This window comes from Schistocerca cancellata, chromosome 1 (genome assembly GCF_023864275.1).
Source record: "Schistocerca cancellata isolate TAMUIC-IGC-003103 chromosome 1, iqSchCanc2.1, whole genome shotgun sequence".
Lineage (NCBI taxonomy): Eukaryota > Metazoa > Arthropoda > Insecta > Orthoptera > Acrididae > Schistocerca > Schistocerca cancellata.
In genome coordinates this window covers 155,184,507-155,205,206 of record NC_064626.1, presented here as the reverse complement: position 1 = coordinate 155,205,206, position 20,700 = coordinate 155,184,507, and the positions used below count along the sequence as shown (strand labels likewise).

Genomic DNA, 20,700 nt, shown 5'->3' with positions numbered 1-20,700 from the left:
GACAGGTTCCATCAGACTGGACGAAAGCAGTAATCACACCAATCTTTAAACATGGAAACAGAAAAGATTGTAACAACTACAGAGGTATATCTTTGATCAGCGTTGTGGGTAAAATCTTCTCAGGTATTGTTGAAAGGAAAGTGCGAGTATTAGTTGAGGACAAATTGGATGAAAATCAGTGTGGGTTTAGGCCTCTTAGAGGTTGCCAGGACCAGATCTTTAGCTTACGGCAAATAATGGAGAAGTGTTACGAGTGGAACAGGGAATTGTATCTTTGATTTATAGACCTAGAAAAGGCATATGACCGGGTTCCTAGGAGGAAGTTATTGTCTGTTCTACGTGATTATGGAATAGGAGGCAAACTTTTGCAAGCAATTAAAGGTCTTTACATAGATAGTCAGGCAGCAGTTAGAGTTGATGGTAAATTGAGTTCATGGTTCAGAGTAGTTTCAGGGGTAAGACAAGGCTGCAACATGTCTCCACTGTTGTTCATATTATTTGTGGATCATATGCTGAAAACAATAGACTGGCTGGGTGAGAGTAAGATAGGTGAACACAAAATAAGCAGTCTCGCATATGCGGATGACTTAGTTGTGATGGCAGATTCTATTGAAAGTTTGCAAAGTAATATTTCAGAGCCATATCAGAAATGTAAGGACTATGGTATGAAGATTAGCATCTCCACAACAAAAGTAATGTCAGTGGGAAAGAGATATAAACGGATTGAGTGCCAAATAGGAGGAACAAAGTTAGAACAGGTGGACAGTTTCAAGTACTTAGGATGCATATTCTCACAGGATGGCAACATAGTGAAAGAACTGGAAGCGAGGTGTAGCAAAGCTAATGCAGTGAGCACTCAGCTACGATCTACTCTCTTCTGCAAGAAGGAAGTCAGTACCAAGACTAAGTTATCTGTGCACCGTTCAATCTTTCGACCAACTTTGTTGTATGGGAGCGAAAGCTGGGTGGATTCAGGTTACCTTATCAATAAGGTTGAGGTTACGGATATGAAAGTAGCTAGGATGATTGCAGGTACTAGTAGATGGAAACAATGGCAGGAAGGTGTGCACAATGAGGAGATCAAAGGAAAACTGGGAATGAACTCTATAGATGTAGCAGTCAGGGCGAACAGGCTTAGATGGTGGGGTCATGTTACACGCATGGGAGAAGCCAGATTACCCAAGAGACTCATGGGTTCAACAGTGGAGGGTAGGAGGTGTCGGGGTAGACCAAGGAGAAGGTACCTAGAATTGGTTAAGAACGATTTTGAAGTAATAGGCTTAACATCAGAAGAGGCACCAATGTTAGCACTGAATAGGGGATCATGGAGGAATTTTATAAGGGGGACTATGCTCCAGACTGAATGCTGAAAGGCATAATCAGTCTTAAATGATGATGATGATGATGTAGAATATAGGAGTGCAGGGAGTGGTAAGGGTGAGGAGAGAAATAGACTCTGGGGAGAGGTTTTGGGATGGGCCTAAGGTTTTGAGGAGAGACTGGAGATCCTGCTGGATTTCTAGAATGGGGTTACTGTGGCAGGGTTTGTAGGTGGATGAATCTTGCAGCTGATGGAGCCATTCAAAATGACAGTGATGCTAGCTTTGATGGCAGGTAGGATTATAAAGTCAGGATCACTTTTTAGGTGGTGGACTGTGGTTCTTTCTGCAGAAGTAAGTCAGGCAGGATTCAACATTGGTCTTTGGTTGAGAATGGTAGGGTTGGTGGTGAAAAACTGTTTCCACTACAGGGACTAGGACACAGAAAGAAGGTCTTTAACAAGTCCTGCATGACTGAATTTGGGAGTGGGGCAAAAGGTGAGGCCTTTGAAACGAACTAATACTTGTGTGGGACAGATGCTTTTGGAGGAAAGGTTTATGACTGTGTTACAGGTCTTTTTAGATTCTGGATTCTGCATTGTTGCAGGACGAAGATTTGAGGTTGGGGCAAATGTAGTAGGCCTGCAAGTCAGGGTTTGTCAGCTATGGGGTATGTGAGGGAGGTTTGGAGGTTGTTGTAGAGGTGATGGATAATAGTAGTCCAAAGTGGGAGTAGAAAGTGAATATGGTGGAGAGTTTTTTGATGTGGCGTTGTGCATGTAACTCTAGTTCCGGGAGGGCGAGAGTTTCACTGGGTGATACGGGATCCAGGAATTTAGAATTGCATGGCAGTAGAATTTCATGGATGGAGAGGAGGTACTGCAAGGAAGTTTGGCCCTGACTGATATGGTTTTGCAGGACGACGGCGAGGATTAAGGACTCGCAGAATCTGAACAGATGGAGTTCACTGTGGAAGGAGGGGTTGCAGCTGGTGATGGGTAATTTGATGGTAAGACCATCTTGGGTGGGGGCAGGGGGGGGAGGCAGAGGGGGGGGGGGGGGATTCCATGAGCCAACCAACAATGCAAGAACAGAACTGGCTAGGAACAGGGAAACTTTTTGTATTGACGCAGATGGGAGGAGTAGGGTTTCCTGGTGGAGGATAAAAATGCGAAAAATATGTAAATAAAATAGAAATAATTCCAAAAAATTCGCAAAAATACACCAAAAACATGGCAAAATATATGAAAAAGGTTAAGTGGGTGAAGTATGGGAAAACTAGATGAAATCTGAGGGAGTGAGCCAATATTGAACAGCAAAAACCAACTGAAATTAATATGAAAACTTCTTGAATTAAAGAAAAAAATAAATACAAAGATTGTAATGTGGGTTGCTGGTCTGTTAGTGGATGAGGGTGAAGAAGAGAGTTGGCACCTGTGACCAGACTACATGAAGTTAGTATGTGCGGAGACTGGAATAGAGAGAAGGAGTGTGGGTGTGGGGGAGGCGTTGGTAGGGTGGGTACAACTTCATATGCCACAGGAAGGCACAGAAAATAATACCCAAAAATACCAAAGTGTGTCGCAGTAAGAGTGATCAATTTGATGGTCTAGGACACAAGATGCTGCACCAACATTAAGAGTGGTCCTGTAGCAATCCGTTGCACATAGCCGAGATGGTTGACACACTGTGGCTCATAAGTAGAGTGTATAGTGTGTTTTGGTAGGTGGTAGGAGAAAAAAGGACGGACACTGAGTATAGTCATGTATTAAAAAATAGTTACAAAGGGAAACAGCACTGGGTTACAAGTTGGAAGAAAAGACACAAGGTAAAATCAAACAATGGAAAATCCAGGACAGAATAATGAAAATGTTATGAAACGGATAGTTGCTACCCACCTTATAGTGAAGACACTCAAGTCGCTGATAGGCACAACAAAAAGACTGTCAAACAAAGCTTTCGGCAAAACAGGCCTTTATCAGAATTAGACAAAACACACACACACACACACACGACCACACTCTCTGGCTGCCAAGACCAGGCTGCAAGCAGCAGTGCATGATAGGAGAAACTAACTGGGTGATGGGGGTAAGGAGGAGGCTGGGGCAGGGAGAGGGAGGGATAAGAGGACAAGAGGACAGGGGTGGGGGACAGTACAGTACTGCTTGTGGGAGCATGCAGGAATGAGGTGGGGAGAAGGTAGCGCAGCTAGATGCAGTAGGGAGGTTAGATGGTGGGCAGAAGGGGGTTGTGAAAAAGGAGAGATGTAAAAAGACTGTGGGTGTGTTGGTCGAATAGAAGTCTGTGTAGGCTGGAATGGGAACAGGATAGGGGATAGGTGGATACGGGACAATGACTAACAAAGGTTGAGACCTGAAGGGGTTATGGAAATGTAGATTATACTGTAAGGAGGGTTCCCACCTGTGCAATTCAGAAAAGCTGGTGTTGGCGGGAAGGATCCAGATGGCACAGGCTGTGAAGCAGTCATTGAAAAAAACATCATGCTGGGCAGCGTGCTCAGCAACTGGACTGTCCAGCTGTTTCTTGGACACAGTTTGTTGGTGGCCTTTCATGTGTACAGGCAGCTCGTTGGTTGTTAAGCTCACATAGAATGCAGCACAGTGGTTCCAGATGTGGTTGTAGATCACATGGCTGGTCTCGTATGTAGCCTTGTGTTTCATGGGACAGGTAATGATGTGTGACTGGATTGGAGTAGGTGGCAGTAGGAGGATGTCTGGGACAGCATGTAGGCCTATTACAGAGATATGGGCCATGAGGCAAGGGTTTGGGAGCAAGGGATTGTGTAGGGATGGACACGGATATTGTGTAGGTTCGGTGGGCGGCAGAATACCACTGTGGGACAGGTGGGAAGGACAGTGTGTAGGATATTTTGTACCTCAGGGCACAATGAGAGGCAGTCGAAACCCAGGCAGAGAATGTGAGTCAGTTGCTCCAGTCCTGGGTAGCGTTGAATTATGAGGGGAATGCTCCTCTGTGGTTCAAATGGCTCTGAGCACTATGGGACTTAACTTCTGAGGTCATCAGTCCCCTAGAACTTAGATCTACTTAAACCTAATTAACCTTCCTAATTAACTTAAGGACATCACACACATCCATGCCCGAGGCAGGATTCGAATCCGCGGTCGCACGGTTCCAGACTGTTGCACCTAGAACCGCTCGGCCACTCTGGCCGGCGCTCCTCTGTGCCCAGATGGTGAGACTCTGGGAGGTGGTAGGTGACTGTAGAGATAAAGTATGAAAAATCCATTTTTGTACAAGGTTGAGGGAAAGGGGGGGGGGGGTATTACAGTCTGTGAAGGCCTCAGCCTTGGTATATTTCGAGAGAGACTGCTACTCACAGCAGATGCAGCATCTGAGAGCTGTCAGAGTCATCCACCCACAAACCCTGCCACAGTGACCTCATTCCAGAAATCCATCAGGATATCCAGTCTCTCCTTAAATCATAAGGTCCATCCCAGAACCTCTTCGTGAATCCATCTCTCTCCTCACCCTACCATCCCCCCGCAATCTTTCCTTCCACAGGCTTCCTGAAGTGCAGAAACCCACGGCGCCCCATTGTGACTGATTAATGTGCCTGCACTGAGAGAACCTCAGCTAGTGTAAACTAACATTTTTAGCCTATTACCTGCAACCTACACTCCTATTGAAAAATACCAACCATTTCCCCCACCAACTCCCCACATTTCCTGTTCCTTTACCACATGGTGCCCTGCTAGTCACTGTTAATGCCAGCTACCTTTACACTAACATCCCTATTGTCCATGGCCTTGCTGCTACTGAGCACTACCTCTCCCAATGTCTGACGGATTCCAAACCTACAACCTGCTTCCGAGACGCCCTGATCAACTATATCCTCACCCAAAATACCTTCTCCTTTGCATCCATCACCTACAAAGAAATCCAGGGTATAACTATGGGCAACCATATGGTGCCATCCTATGCAAACCTATTCATGGTCCTTCTAGAGCAATCCTTACTAGCTACCCGTAATCCCAAAACCCTTAACTGTTTCAGATTCATTGTTGACATCTTCATGATCTGGATCAAGGGTGAAGACACCCTATATATATTCCTCCACAATTCAACACCTTCTCCCTTATTCACTTCACCTGGTTCTCCTCAACCCAAGAAGCCAAATTCTTCAATGTTAACCTCCACCTCAAAGATGGATGCATCAGTACCTCCATCCATACCAAACATATCAACAGTACCTATAGCTGTAGTGACGAGCAGTCTCTTTCAAAACATACCAAGGGTCTCACTGAAGCCTTCACACACCGTAATTGCCCTAACAACCTTGTACAGAAACAGATTTCCCATGCCTTATCTCTCCAGACACCCACCATCTCCCCAAGTCCCACTGTCTGGTCACAGAGGAGCATTCCCCCATGACTCAGTACCACCCAGGATTGAAGCAACTGAACTGCATTCTCCGCCTGGGTTTCAATTACCTCTCAGTGTGCCCTGAAATGAAGAATGTCCTACCCACTATCCTTACCACCCCTCCACAGTGATATTCTCCTGCCCACTGAACCTACACAACATCCTTGTCCATCCCTACACAACTCCAGCTCCCAATCTCTCACCTCATGGTCCCTATCCTTCTAATAGTCCTAGATGCAAGACCTGTCCCATACATCCTCCCACCACCACCTACTCCGGTCCAGTCACAATCATCACCTATCCCATGAAACGCAGGGCTACCTGTGAAACTTGACATGTGACCTACAAGCTAAGCAGCAACCACTGTGCTGCATTCTATGTGGGCATGTCAACCAACACACTGTCTGTCCACATGAATGGCCATCGACAAACTGTGACCAAGAAAGAGCTGAACAACCCAGTTACTGAGCACGTTGCCCAACACAACATTCTTCACTTCAATGACTGCTTCACAGCCTGTGCCATCTGGAACCTTCTCAACAACACCAGATTTCCTGAATTGCACAGGTATGAACTCTCCCTACAATATATCCTATATTGCCGTAATCCTCCTGGTCTCAACATTTGTTAGCCATTGATCTTTACCCACTTCCCTGTTCCCATTCCAGCACTACACAGCCCTCTATTCCGCCAGTGCACCCACAGACTTTTTACTTCTCTCCTTTTCCATTACCCCCCCTCCCCCCCCCCCCTTTGTCCACCATCTAACTTCATACTGCATCTGGCTGCCCTACCTCCTCCCACTTCGTCCCTGTACACTGCCACATTCAGCATTTTACCGTCTCTCACCCGTACCCTGCTATCCGTACTCCTCCCCGCCCGAGCCTCCTCTTTACTCCCACCACCCAGTTTGCTTCACTCATCATGCGCTGCTGCTTGCAATCTGGCCTCAGCAGCCAGAGACTGTGGTCATGTGTCAGTTGTGTGTATGTGTGTATGTGTGTGTGTGTGTGTGTGTGTGTGTGTGTTTCATTGATTTTCTCACACAGGCAGCATTTATGGATGGCCAGCAACATAATCACTGAAAAAACTAAATACATTTTAAGCCATCTACATGCCAAAATAGCCTTGTAGTTTTTGTACCACTTCTATCATCCCATCCACTTCCCTCTCAAATAGTCCAAAAGAAAAATTACTCTTGGTGAACAGCCATGTGAGCTCACATTACTTTGACTGTAAGTTATTTTATGAGGTATGCATAGCTGGAATAAAGTGTTGTCTGACTCTTCTTGGAATATCTACTCTCAGAACCTTAGTGGTTAACCTCTTTGTGATCTATTGTGTGTCTCTTGCAGCATCTGCCACTACATTCGCATGCACATGAGAAGGCTGGTGCCGATGCAAAGTGCAGTAAGAAGTGTACCGCATGATGCATCAAAGAATAATGTATTCTGCCCATGTCTTCTGTGCATGTGTTTCATGGCATTTTTAGAATATTTAGCACTGGTTTTTTTTAGACTAAGCATGGGGAGGGTGTTTCACCACTCTATCTTTAATTGGCAGCATAAAGGAAACTCGTGAAGCATTCCAGTAACAGGTGACAGCGATAGCTTTCCAAGCATATAAATTTTTCCAGGTAAGGTCCATAGCAGATACAGTGACCCAGTGTGGTTCTTAGCCCAGCACTGCCAGCTACCAGGGAGAGATAGCACACTCGCAATGCCACAGGGTGTTCCCCATCTCTCTCTGCACAGAAAGCATACCACAACTGCCTTCTTACATGCACACAAGTCTAAGAGTTGGACAAACATTTCTGAAACTCTCTCACACTTCTACCTTCAATTTAGATAACACATAATGTAGTCGATGTACTGGAAAATGCATCAACTGCTATGAAATACACTGTCCTTTTTAAACTCATCCCTATCTCCTGTAATGATCACACCTGGTGATGGTCAATACTGACAAGACAGTCATCTACGAGGGCGGTTCAATAAGTAATGCAACACTTTTTTTTCTCGGCCAATTTTGGTTGAAAAAACCGGAAATTTCTTGTGGAATATTTTCAAACATTCCCGCTTCGTCTCGTATAGTTTCATTGACTTCCGACAGGTGGCAGCGCTGTACGGAGCTGTTAAAATGGCGTCTGTAACGGATGTGCATTGCAAACAACGGGCAGTGATCGAGTTTCTTTTGGTGGAAAACCAGGGCATCTCAGATATTCATAGGCGCTTGCAGAATGTCTACGGTGATCTGGCAGTGGACAAAAGCACGGTGAGTCGTTGGGCAAAGCGTGTGTCATCATCGCCGCAAGGTCAAGCAAGACTGTCTGATCTCCCGCGTGCGGGCCGGCCGTGCACAGCTGTGACTCCTGCAATGGCGGAGCGTGCGAACACACTCGTTCGAGATGATCGACGGATCACCATCAAACAACTCAGTGCTCAACTTGACATCTCTGTTGGTAGTGCTGTCACAATTGTTCACCAGTTGGGATATTCAAAGGTTTGTTCCCGCTGGGTCCCTCGTTGTCTAACCGAACACCATAAAGAGCAAAGGAGAACCATCTGTGCGGAATTGCTTGCTCGTCATGTGGCTGAGGGTGACAATTTCTTGTCAAAGATTGTTACAGGCAATGAAACATGGGTTCATCACTTCGAACCTGAAGGAAAACGGCAATCAATGGAGTGGCGCCACACCCACTCCCCTACCAAGAAAAAGTTTAAAGCCATACCCTCAGCCGGTAAAGTCATGGTTACAGTCTTCTGGGACGCTGAAGGGGTTATTCTGTTCGATGTCCTTCCCCATGGTCAAACGATCAACTCTGAAGTGTATTGTACTACTCTTCAGAAATTGAAGAAACGACTTCAGCGTGTTCGTAGGCACAAAAATCTGAACGAACTTCTCCTTCTTCATGACAACGCAAGACCTCACACAAGTCTTCGCACCCGAGAGGAGCTCACAAAACTTCAGTGGACTGTTCTTCCTCATGCACCCTACAGCCCCAATCTTGCACCATCGGATTTCCATACGTTTGGCCCAATGAAGGACGCAATCCGTAGGAGGCACTACACGGATGATAAAGAAGTTATTGATGCAGTACGACGTTGGCTCCGACATCGACCTGTGGAATGGTACCGTGCAGGCATACAGGCCCTCATTTCAAGGTGGTGTAAGGCCGTAGCATTGAATGGAGATTACGTTGAAAAATAGTGTTGTGTAGCTAAAAGATTGGGGAATAACCTGGTGTATTTCAATGCTGAATAAAACAACCCCTGTTTCAGAAAAAAAATAGGTTGCATTACTTATTGAACTGCCCTCGTATAATCCTCCAAATGACAGTTTTGTAAGCTACCTCCTTCACAAGTGCTTAGACTTTCTTTGGTCTCTTCAAATGAATCTCATTCTGGGATTATTCCGTTTTAAAATGCGATGGATACACACATCTAAGTATTTAATACCCGTTACTGTTTCTATTATGAAAAGGATAGACTGCTAATTACCATATAGTGGAGATGTTAAGCCACAGAGAGGCACAATAAAAAGACTGATAATCAAGTACGTAAAGTGTGTGTGTGTGTGTGTGTGTGTGTGTGTGTGATACCTACTTTAGAAGAAAACCTTTTGGCTGAAAGTTTCCTTGTTTAGCAGTCTTTTTGTTGTGCCTGTCTGCGACTCAACATCTTCATTATTTACACACAATATGTTACATTTTTTGTGCTGAATGTCAACTGTTTGGCCCTGAATCAAGTGTTGAACATCTACATGTCTTCCTATGCTCCACTACAATTTTCTAGCACTGAAACCTGCTTATATTCAATAGCACTAACAGCAAACAGTCTTCTAGAGCTTCTGACATTATCATTCAGGTTAGAGCTTCTGACATTATCATTCAGGTTACAGCAAGTAGCAAGTCATCAATCACAGCCACACAATTGCTCTGATATTCCATAAGGCTGAATTCTTTTCAATAGGTGACAGAGCAGAACTATGTCAAACACCTTAAGGAAGAAAAGAAACATAGTCTCACTGAATTAACAATCTATGTTGAGGTCTAAGGAGGAGAAAAGTGCTAACATGCACGCATAAAACTTGTTCCATAATTCTACAGAGATGTGGTCATCAATCTAAGCCTGTAGTTTTGCACACCTTATTAGTGGCCCTTCATGAAAGTTGACCTTTCTCCAATTATTATTTAGTTCTGGTGAAATGTGAGTAATTGCTGATAGAAACAGTGTGTATTCCTCTACACAATCAATATAGAATTGTGCAGGTACCCCAACAACTCTAGCCACATGTTCAATTGTGTGTGTGTGTTAGCTCAGTATGACATCATGTGAAAGTTAAGCATTGTTTTCTGTTTCGATTATGTGCCTATCAACCACTCAATGCCTCAATTATACAGCGTGCTGTTACCTTTACTTCTACTATTTACCCCATTATGTGTCATTTGAGCACTTATGCTAAGATGGAGACGAGAAAACAAGATAATTCTCAATAACTTTCACAAGCTAGAATTCAATACTTTGCTCTACTGGTATCATTAATTGGTTATTCTTTTTCCTCTTTATATGTAAACGTAAACGAACAAACAAAATCACACTTCAGAAATCAAGCTATTGTCTTAGGTAGCAGCTTGCATATTTTATAAACTTTTAAAAATCTGTATTGCTCACAGCTTAATTTATGGAACAAATATCCAGCTCTCTATTGGGAATATCTCATTTAATAACATGATTAATTAAAATTTCTGTTCAGTGCCAAGAAGCTACTGACCAATCTTTATGGTGTTATGTAACTATTTTGGATCAATCTACATTTATGAAACCACTTGTCTGCTTTAACCTATGACGTAATTGTGTTACGGTGTGTGACATCTTGGTGGTGCTGCATATTTGAAAGGGATTAGGTTTGCAAAGAGCATGATAGGGTATGCGGTGGTGCTCATTATGTGAGATGTTTATGTTTCTAAATTTATTGTGAGTACTGTAAGTGATTAACTGGATTTCTTGAGCTTTGTTTATGTGAATGATACTGGTTTTTGTTAGTTACAGATACAATGACAAAGTTGATGAGTAGGACCTGGTACGCCGCAATAGGGGAGAACATGACGATCATGACTAAATTCCTACACTTCTTTGGTTTATTTGTAGAGTGTGTGAAGTGTTACATTTGTGGAGAAAGTATGACATTGACCACAGCTGCTGCATCTTGGATAATGTATCAGAACATCTGGTTTTATCTGTGGTACAATGTAGGGCATTCTATCCAGAAGGGTTTCTTTTTTGAGAAATCTAGGTTAGCCATTTGAGAGATTGTGTTGATGACAGATTATTTTTATTATCACTAGATTGCTAGACTTGCGTGTCAGCTGACTGGTTGCAAGAACATTTTTCTGTTCTTTTTTTGTTGTTGCTGTCCATATTTGTTGTGTGTATGGTATGTATGTATGTATGTATGTATGTATGTGTGCATGTACATACGTGCATAACTGTGTATTCTTGTATACTGGAACTGGTGTTAATGCAGTGTTTTATGACATTTGGATTGTGGTTGTAGGTATGATGGAGTTAGTTATATGTAGACTGCTAAGGTTAGGTTTTCCATAATAGTTGCATGACAAGTTTTGATTTTGTGGTACCACACACATTGTTTTAGTTGTATATGTAAAGTATCAGATACCAAGAGATGAATATGGTTTTCTATCATGGATTTCGTTTGTGCTATATTGGTCAGGTGAAATTTCTGGTACTGGGTTTTGGAGCTATTGGTGTGTGTTTTCGTATGATGCCCTTCATAGATGAGCTATATAGATAGCTCAAGTGAAATTTCTAATACCAGCTTTTTCAGTTTTTTTTTTTTTTTTTTTTTTTTTTTTAATTAAGGTACTGTTCATTACCGGGGACTTGATTTTTGCTTCAGTAATTTGTTTTGGTACATCTTCATTATTGGAATTGTCGTATATTTAGTTTTTCCCCATCCAAACCCCTCCTAATTCCTGTGGTTGTTGCATTAGTTATGTATTATTTCTGCAGTACAATATTTTTTGTACTATTTGTGTCTGTCCGTATGTGTAATGAGTGACATAATGATCGCCATATTACATAAGCTTGACACAGGAGTATGCATCATCCTGATGATCTCATGGTACAAAGCTAAAAGGTGATATTCCAAGTCTCCTGTTTTGTCACTATTTAACATGACAAAATCATAATGTGATGTAGGCAGCTAAATACTGAATTGTGTAAAGAGAAATTGATTCTTTTTTGACACTGTCATATAACTAAAGTAAGATTTCCTTACAAGAGATATTCATATCTTTCGAGGCATTGTGCTGCTGTTCTCCCAATTATTGGTGCAATAGTCCTCCACTGAGTGGGCATTAGCTTTGCTAAATGTAACAGCTTTTCATCTTCTTCTCGGCTCCATTCAGTCTTTTTTATGCTTGGGTCAAGCCACTCATACCACCGAGCCTTACACTGTTTCGCCGATTTTCTGTGCAACAGTGATGCAATACGAGACCACTGGTTTTTCCCATACTTCATAACCGCTGCTTTCAGAATCTCATCCTACAAGAAAAAATGTAAGATTAGCAAATATTAATTTGTCATTTAATATAGTTAAAATCTACTACATAGTTAAACATACTCACCCAGCTTTACAAACAACACAGTTTCCAAAAGTAGTAGTCAACAATGGTTTACAGGATCACAAGCTTTACAGGATCACAAGCTCACTTTCTAAAGCGGCGCACAGCATGTGTCAACACATCAAATTTTCAACGATTTATCCCTAATTACTGATCACATTAACAATATATTTGCTTTATCGCCAGTGTTATGTTCAAAAGTCGCTCTACAGAAGATGTAATTTTTATAACCCATTACTCATTAACTTTCATTCTAAGACATGTAAAGTGAACAGTTACAGAAACTGTACTGCTTATTACCTAAAGATATGTCCACCCACTGACGTGTTACTACTTTATTAACATTTATAAATTTATCTCAAGAACAATTTAAAGAAGTGCCCTTCCACTTATTATTCTGTCAATATCATATTTATACAAAAACAAATTTAACTTTGTTCACGTTTGAACACACTTCATAGCAGTGTGAATTCAGCCCACAAAGGTGCTGAAGTTACCACTGTCTGAGTTCATTAACATGCTGAGTTCGTTGAAAATTTGAAGTGCAACTACGCTGACAATAGAAGGAAACATTTCTCACTCACCTTCTTCCTTGGCACTGGAACAAAGGAAGATTAAGGTTTAACATCCCACCAATGTTAAAGCCTTTCAAGACTGAGCACAAACTGAGACTGAGGAAGTAAATAAGCAGTGCCCTTTTTTAAAGAAACCACCCTAGCATTTTCCTTAAGAGATTTAGGAACAAATGGAAAACTTAAATTTTGATAGCTAGAGGACGATTTGACTAACATCCTTCAAATATGAGCCCAATGTCTTCTTCCTGGATGACTTAGTCAAACAACCACAAAAGAATATGTTTTGGAACCAAGTGTCATATGTCCTTGGCCATTACAATAGCCTTTCACCATAACTCTCTCTCTCTCTCTCTCTCTCTCTCCTGCCATCATACCTGGGAGTGTAGACAACTATTTTCCAACCCCACAATCGAGAATCGTTATCATCTGGTGGCATATCTGTGTTTTGTCTTTCTGCTTCCATCAACATTACAAGTATACAGCTGGCTCACTAATGATTCTCACCCAAGCTTTGTACTGATTGCCTTCAACAAATTTCCAACAACTGATCTCCTTCCTTCAGAGAACACTTTATCCATATTGTATGAGTTTACTAATCAACAAGAGGAAATAATGTTGAAAATTTCTTATTTCTATCAGGCAATTTCTCCCATAAATTACAGATTACAACAACCCACCACCATGCTCTTAATCCCCTTGTGCTCTTGAGATGACGTAACTCATTTCAGCTCCCTTTACTAACTAGCCTGTCAATATGGGACAGACTAAATTATTGAGAAAAGTCTATACTCTTATGTCAACAACTAATATTTCTATCTCGTTCACTGTCATTTTCATTTTCTGTCTATTCTCACATAACTGTCTACACCGACAGTTTCAGTAGCTCTCTTGTGTTTACTCATTTCCTCTTCATAGAAACAACAGACCAATTTGTAAAAGATCAAAAAATTGGCGCACCAGTTCTGTTTCTATAAAAGTAAAACCACAGGACCACCATGAGTAACCAGCTGATGCTTTTTCTATATAAAATTTCCCTCTCTCTGTTTCTTATCATGTGATTCTGCATCTTTTATGGGTCAAGGGAACCTGCAGTATGTTGGCTTCATCCTGTAATGCAATGATAATATGGTGTGTGATGCCATATATGAAAAATAAGGAAGACAACAGAATAATGACAGTATTTCTTTTGCATCTATATTAATTTTTGGAAATTAAGTTGTGCTGACAGACTTATCAGTAGCATAGCCTGAGGTCTGACAGTTTTGGTTGTGCGTTGAAGATGCCAACAAATGTGAATATGAAATTTTAAACATATCTGTATTGCTGCCTGAGGACTATATTGAGTTGAAAGACGTCAGTTTGCACATGAGTTGGCAACGTACTTTAAACACGTCAGTTGATCCCCTTTTAGTGTATACTGTAACAGGGACACTACTCAGTTCAGAGCCTGGTTGCTGTGACTCAATCACAACTGCAACAAACCGGTTTTCCTAAGCTTATTATATAGGCATAGTCCATATCAATTCAGGCAGGCTAGGAAAAAATCTTACTTTCATAATCTCGGATATTATTGAAACTAGCATATGTTAAAATGAAGGAAGTGTTCGATTCCAATTTTGTTGGTTTGTTGTGTTTTTTGAGGTAGTGATGATTATGGACATGGTTTTAGTTTTGAGTTTCATGATTTGGTATCGGTAGTTTCTGTTGACCTACAGAAGTCAAGCAAAGTGTTCGATTCCAGCGGATGTTGGTTTTAGTTGATTTTGGGAAGGTTGTGGTTGTTTTATTTTATCGTTTTTGTCGTTTGGTTTAGTGGCGTGTGTTTATTTTACGTTTGTACCCATCCAAAAACCCCCAATTTCCCCCACCTGTCCCGTTCGTTTCATTATATTTTTGGAGGAATATGTATTTGATGGTTTTTTGATTTATTTTTGTGTTGTCATGTTTACGTAATGACGTCATAGTCGCAATATGGGAGTTGTTGGGAATGGTCGTTTCTGCCATATTGGTGACGTCACTGGTCAAAGCAGACGGTCAGAATCGGACGTTTCCGTTAACCCCAAATGTGCACCTGTCGGCTACATCATCTAAAGTAGTCAGTTCTGTACTTCCACACCCCATTTTCCAGCCAGTGTAGCAACGCAGTAAGTCGACACCAAGGACAATCAACCAAGAAATAAAGTAGGCAAACCGTCACGTTTTATTACCACATTATCGCATAACAGGCTCATAAAAATCTAAACCTAGCCTTCTTTAACACAATTTTAGTTTTGAAAGATGAGTAAGAGGCCCATTTTTCATTCCAAAATGTATGTGAAAGGTCCAAAGACTTAAAAAGGTTTCAATTCATACAACTTCTGTGCACTCTGTTTTGTATTGAAATTAGCCAGTCTATGAACTAAAACTGTGTTCCACTGCTTCAGTATCTTCCTTTGATACAGAGTGATGCCCTTTCGTTGAACCAATAGGAACTGGAGCACTTACAATCTTCAAAACAATGTGAACAGGAACTGTGAGCACTGATGGCATTGTTGCTGTCCTTCAGCTGGAAACTTGTGTCCGGCAGCTGGTCCATGTGGTAGCATAATATTCACTACAATTTCGTTTAACTCATAACTGGTGTCTATAATCTCCAGAATCCACAACTCACAGTCATACACACACACCTCAAACATCCCCCTTCTCAGGTTGTGAAACTGAATATTATCCTGCTGTTACTGAGGCATTGGCCAAACGAATGAAATTTCTTCTTTCTTGTTCTTTAAAGTGTGTGCAATATGATTTCGGCCATCACTTTGAGTCCAAAAATATGTCTTCTGAATTCCTTTTACAGGAGTACGTTGTTTGGACATTTTTTCTTTCTTCTGCTCACGGAATTCTTCTATTTCCTCTTTGGACAAAAGAATGAAGGCTGTGGATGTGTAAGATTTCATGACTTTCGTAAAATCCTCAGCATTCTGAATCCTAGCTGTACTTGGTCTGGAAAGATTATGTTTTGTAGCATGGTGTTTCAGCAGGCGTCCTACATCATCACAATGCCCCTTCCCGAGACCGCTAGCACTTTATACCTAGTCAATTGGCACAAACGACTTACTGAATTCAAACAGCTGGTGACAATTTTTAAAATGACTAGGAGCACCACCATAACTAATGGTGATCTTCTCCACCCCTGTTTGCAGTTGAAGAGTTTTGTGCATTGCTAGCAAAGCACGTGCTGAGTATATGCTGTGTCATCACTTCTAACAGCAGCACTTGTGATCTTGGTTTGAAAATGTGTCACGCCTGTAAAAATTGAAACCTGGTCATTACTCCAATGATACCTTTGTACTACAGACTAGTTCTCAGCAAAATCGTAGTGTAGCACTAAACATAGTTCTTCAGCCTGTATACACTTTTTCACTTCTGCAATGTGCTGTTCTTGCAATTTCTTCAGATGCTGGTGTGTTACTGCTTTCACTGACCATTTACCAAGTTCATCAATGAAACTGTCAAAGGCAACAGTTTTCTTAATTAGTTTATTTTCCTCCCATATCGCATATGTAATTTCTGCAGAGTTATCTGTTATGTCTTCCAGGCCAAGGGTCTGTAAAGACAGTCCTCCCTTTCCAGGGCAGTCACCACATTCTTGAAACAGACAAGTCTCTCACTTCACGTCACAGACTACTAATGACTTCACATGCCCAACCAAGTTGTCATATGTCACATGCTCCAATAAGTTCTTCAAAGTTACCACACAAAGTTCAAAATTTGCACAGTACACACATAAACAGACACATCTACGTGGGTATGGAACTACCCACTCAGGTCATAGTGCATAAAATTTTGATCTTCCAATATGAGAAGTTGTATAGTTGCTCTTATAAATTGCAAAAGTTTCTTTAATACTGCAAGTCATGTACCTCTCCGCTTTCACAACTTCTGACCTTCAATTGTTACAGTTATAGTGTCTTTTATGTTGGCACTCTGGCCAGAACAGTCCCATTTATCTTTCAGATAAAATGATTGCACTATCTCAACTTCAGCTGCTTCTTCAGGATGACCGTAATAGGGATATGGTCTTCCAAAGACTCCTTTTACAGACCTTACATTTATTGATTTGTCTACCATGTACTTTGATATGATGGAATGTGGTTCAAAATTGGTTTCTTTGAAAACGTCTCTGGAATAATAGTTAAAACTTGCACCTTTTCACTGTAGGATGCACAATATTCAACAGCTGAATTGACATTTTTGTGAAAAATTTCTGGCAATTTTCTTCTGAAGATGGAATTTCTATTTTGAAGAGTGTGGTCAGTTTTGCTGTAGTGTATTCATCCATAGCTTTAGCAATTTCTCTGCACTTTCTTGATTCGTAGAGCTTATGACTCGACTTCACTGACCACAGTTCCTTATTAGGACTAATACCTGCCTCTGTAGTTGACTGACTTAGGTTATTTAATTCTTCCTCTATTGATGCAAAATTTGCATTATCTGCACCATGGGAGGCTTCACTTTGTTTAGATACTATCATTGATGTTATTCTGTCAAAACATTTAGAACACGAAAAGCTGTCACTGCAAACATCTTCACTTTGAAACAGTCTTCAAATGAGAACACTTATTCCCAACCTGAACAAAGTCTGTTTCTTTGTTTGTCTTATATATCACTCTTTTATGGATATGCAAATAGCCATCACACTTCACTCTCCTGTGGCCCCCGTCAGAAGACATTTCAAACAGTCCTCACAAAGCACACTGCAACTGTGTCAACTGGCAAAACCCTCACTAAAACACAGAACTCATTGGATTGTCTCAGATTTCTTAGAAGCCTCTTCAGTAAACAAATTAGCACTGAACAACTACAATACAGAAACCTGCAATGAACAATCGCGACAAACAAACTGACAAGAAACTACAACGAAGTGTAAGAAATATCTGGAACAATGAAAGCGAAAAGAAATAACTGCAACAAAGAAGGTGATAAGAAATAACTGCAATAGAGACAATAGAAATAAACATTGTAACAAAGAAATTAGTAAGAAACAAATCCAGTGAAGACAAGTTAAAAAATAATTTTTTTTTTTAAAAATAGAATGTGTCCAACTTAAAAGTGAAATCTCTCCTTTTCAGGGAATGTAGAACTATGTGGTACTAATCAACAGGAAAAAAAATCAAATTTCTTTGGTTTGGCATTTTTCAAATATTTTTTCTGTAAATTATAAAAAAAAAAGTTCAGAACGGTACAGTGAAAAAACTTTGACAGATAAGTCAAAATGATGGATTTCTTTGTAAGCATAAATCAATTATCTTTCAAATAAAAAAACCAACAAAATAACTAGAACTGTTCCAGAGATACAGCATTTTAATTTTGTTTCGTAATTCACATCTTCAAAATGGTGTTTGCAGTGTCATCTTTGGAGGCCTGTATCTCAAGACAGGAATTTTTTCGAATAAAACAAAAAAATACGTGAAACTTCCTAGCAGAGTGAAAATCTCATTCTGGAAAAAAATACGTGTTTATTACTTACTTAACATACGCTAAATTCAACAACATCCAACACTATGATGGTAACACCCCCACCTGAAGTGATACGGATTATGCCTGTAGGTCCTTAAAGCTCAATAATAAAACCTAAAATAAGTTATTTTTTCTTTAGAAGAGACCTTTCCTCAGCTGAAATTTCAGTATTGATCATCAGCTATTACTCATAATGTAATGACGTTGAAGTGTGTGTCGCCATTTATGAGTGACATATTTCAAATGTAATAGGTGATACGGTTTTTTGTAACATGTGGGGACACTCTTTAGTACATCATTTCAATGTCTGGAAAGTTGTTGGTTGTGTTGTTACTAGTAAACAAGTTATTCTGTTTGATGAGACACTATGGATCCTACTTTTATACACAACAGTTGAAGGTTGAATTAAGTTATAGTTGATATGAAAAATTATGCTGGAGGATTTTATCATCACTTTTCACTGTGTTTTTTTGCCCAAGAGGAGGACATTAGTGAGTGCTTTGTTACTGACTGTTAATTATTTTGTATATAAATGTGTTCTGACTTCATTAAGTATAAGTGTAGACTACAGTCCAGATGTTGCTGAAATTGCTGAATCAGTATCTGAGAAAGCTATGAATGGGAAAGTTTTTTTGGGGACCTGGCAGCAGCGTGTCATCCTTTCTAGGGAGTGAGGTAGTTCAGAATATTTTTAAGGCAGTCAGGAAAAGAACAATGAGGGTGATTGGAGGACTATGCTGAAATGAGATAGAGTCAAATATTATTTGTGATTCTTTTGTACTTTACATAGATTTGGGGAAACGTGTGTAACAACATTTGATGGCAAATAATAGACCAGACTTTAAAAGTTGCAAGACTGGGACTTGCACTAATATAACAGAAGGGCACTGGAGAGGGGGGAAATGGGGGGAAGGTGGCAGTTAAATATGTTTTGAGAAGGGGCAAAATGCACTCACCTACCTTGGGGATTCGTTGAGATAAGTACTACTGGTAGAAGAGTTTGTCTGACAGTTGCTGTGCATTTCATAATGTGTAAAAACTTAATAAGAAAATGTACAGACCAAAGATTAGTAGTAGAATTTGAGAGGTGTGGGTTGTTGGGATGGGTTTGGTTAAGTATGTTAGTATTTCTGGATTGGGATGGTTATGTAGTGTTTTTAGGGGTCTACTAGGATGGGAACAGCTTAGGGTGGATTTAGGGTGAATGAAAATATTAATGTTTGTCTGTTTTTGGTTTGTTTATTTTGAAACAAGTGTTTCCATTTTTTTTAACTGATTCAAGTTTTAGTGGTATTTACTGTGAAAAAATGTTTACTGTGTATATGAGGAGGTTTTTTTTGTGTGTGTGTGTGTGTGTGTGTGTGTGTGTGTGTGTGTGTGTGTGTGTCGGGGGGGGGGGGGGATTGGTGGGAAGATTGGTATCTTTGTTTACCGAATGGTTTTTAATTTTATTGTATTCATCGGTCAACGTTTTTTGATGACACTGTCGTTTGGTTGCTAAGTGCCATGTCGAAAGTTTTTTTTTTTAATAAGAAATATCTTGTTATGTGTTGGCTAAATACAAGAAATTATTTTAATGAGTTTGTGTTATTTGGATTCTGAGATGACAACTTTTCCATCATCAACTATAGGCCTACTTATTATTTTCGTCTACTCCCCAATTTGATTATTACGACATTTTGGAGTGATAGTTGATGTGTGTGAGGAAAAGCCACCAAACTGTCCAGCCACTGGCATACTGCAGGTAAAGATAAAATTCACGACAAGGTGTCCGGCATAGAATTACATTACGGGGTGTGGGGCCAATGATCTAGCAAATCAATTGGATCACAGTCACATAAATGTAATGCAACGCGAGCTTGCTGCTGTTATTACCAAAGCAAGCACAACCCATGGCCTACGTAGTTGTCCACTTAAAGCCACGTCTAAAAAATAATTCCATGCAGCTTTAATAACAGGAAATAAGGATTCTGCACGCATAGATGTTGTTTTTCTTTATTATAGATGAGTAATAATCAAATTTATCTGATTAATAACATATATTTTACTAGATGTCTCCCCAATAATGAATACAATGTAGCAAACATGCACACAACAATAAAAAATGACAATTTTCCAATTACATTTCTCAATATCGGGGGATTGCAGTGATGAATGACACAAACAAAAATTTGTAGCTGTATGGCAGTGTAATGAAGGGTCAGCACCATAATGTAAATTTTCGCATCACTCGGTTCCAAAACAACGTAGCTGGTAACGT

The 20,700-nt window shown here is 40.6% G+C and overlaps 1 protein-coding gene across 1 annotated transcript in view; it reads right to left on the bottom strand.

Moving 5' to 3' along the window:
* LOC126167469 (cell division cycle 5-like protein) overlaps nucleotides 1–20,700 on the bottom strand; it is a 95,293-nt gene that overhangs the window by 74,407 nt on the left and 186 nt on the right. The window contains exon 2 of the mRNA XM_049920479.1: nucleotides 12,024–12,289. Coding sequence (XP_049776436.1) covers nucleotides 12,024–12,289 — 266 coding nt within the window. The remainder of the gene's footprint in view (nucleotides 1–12,023; nucleotides 12,290–20,700) is intronic.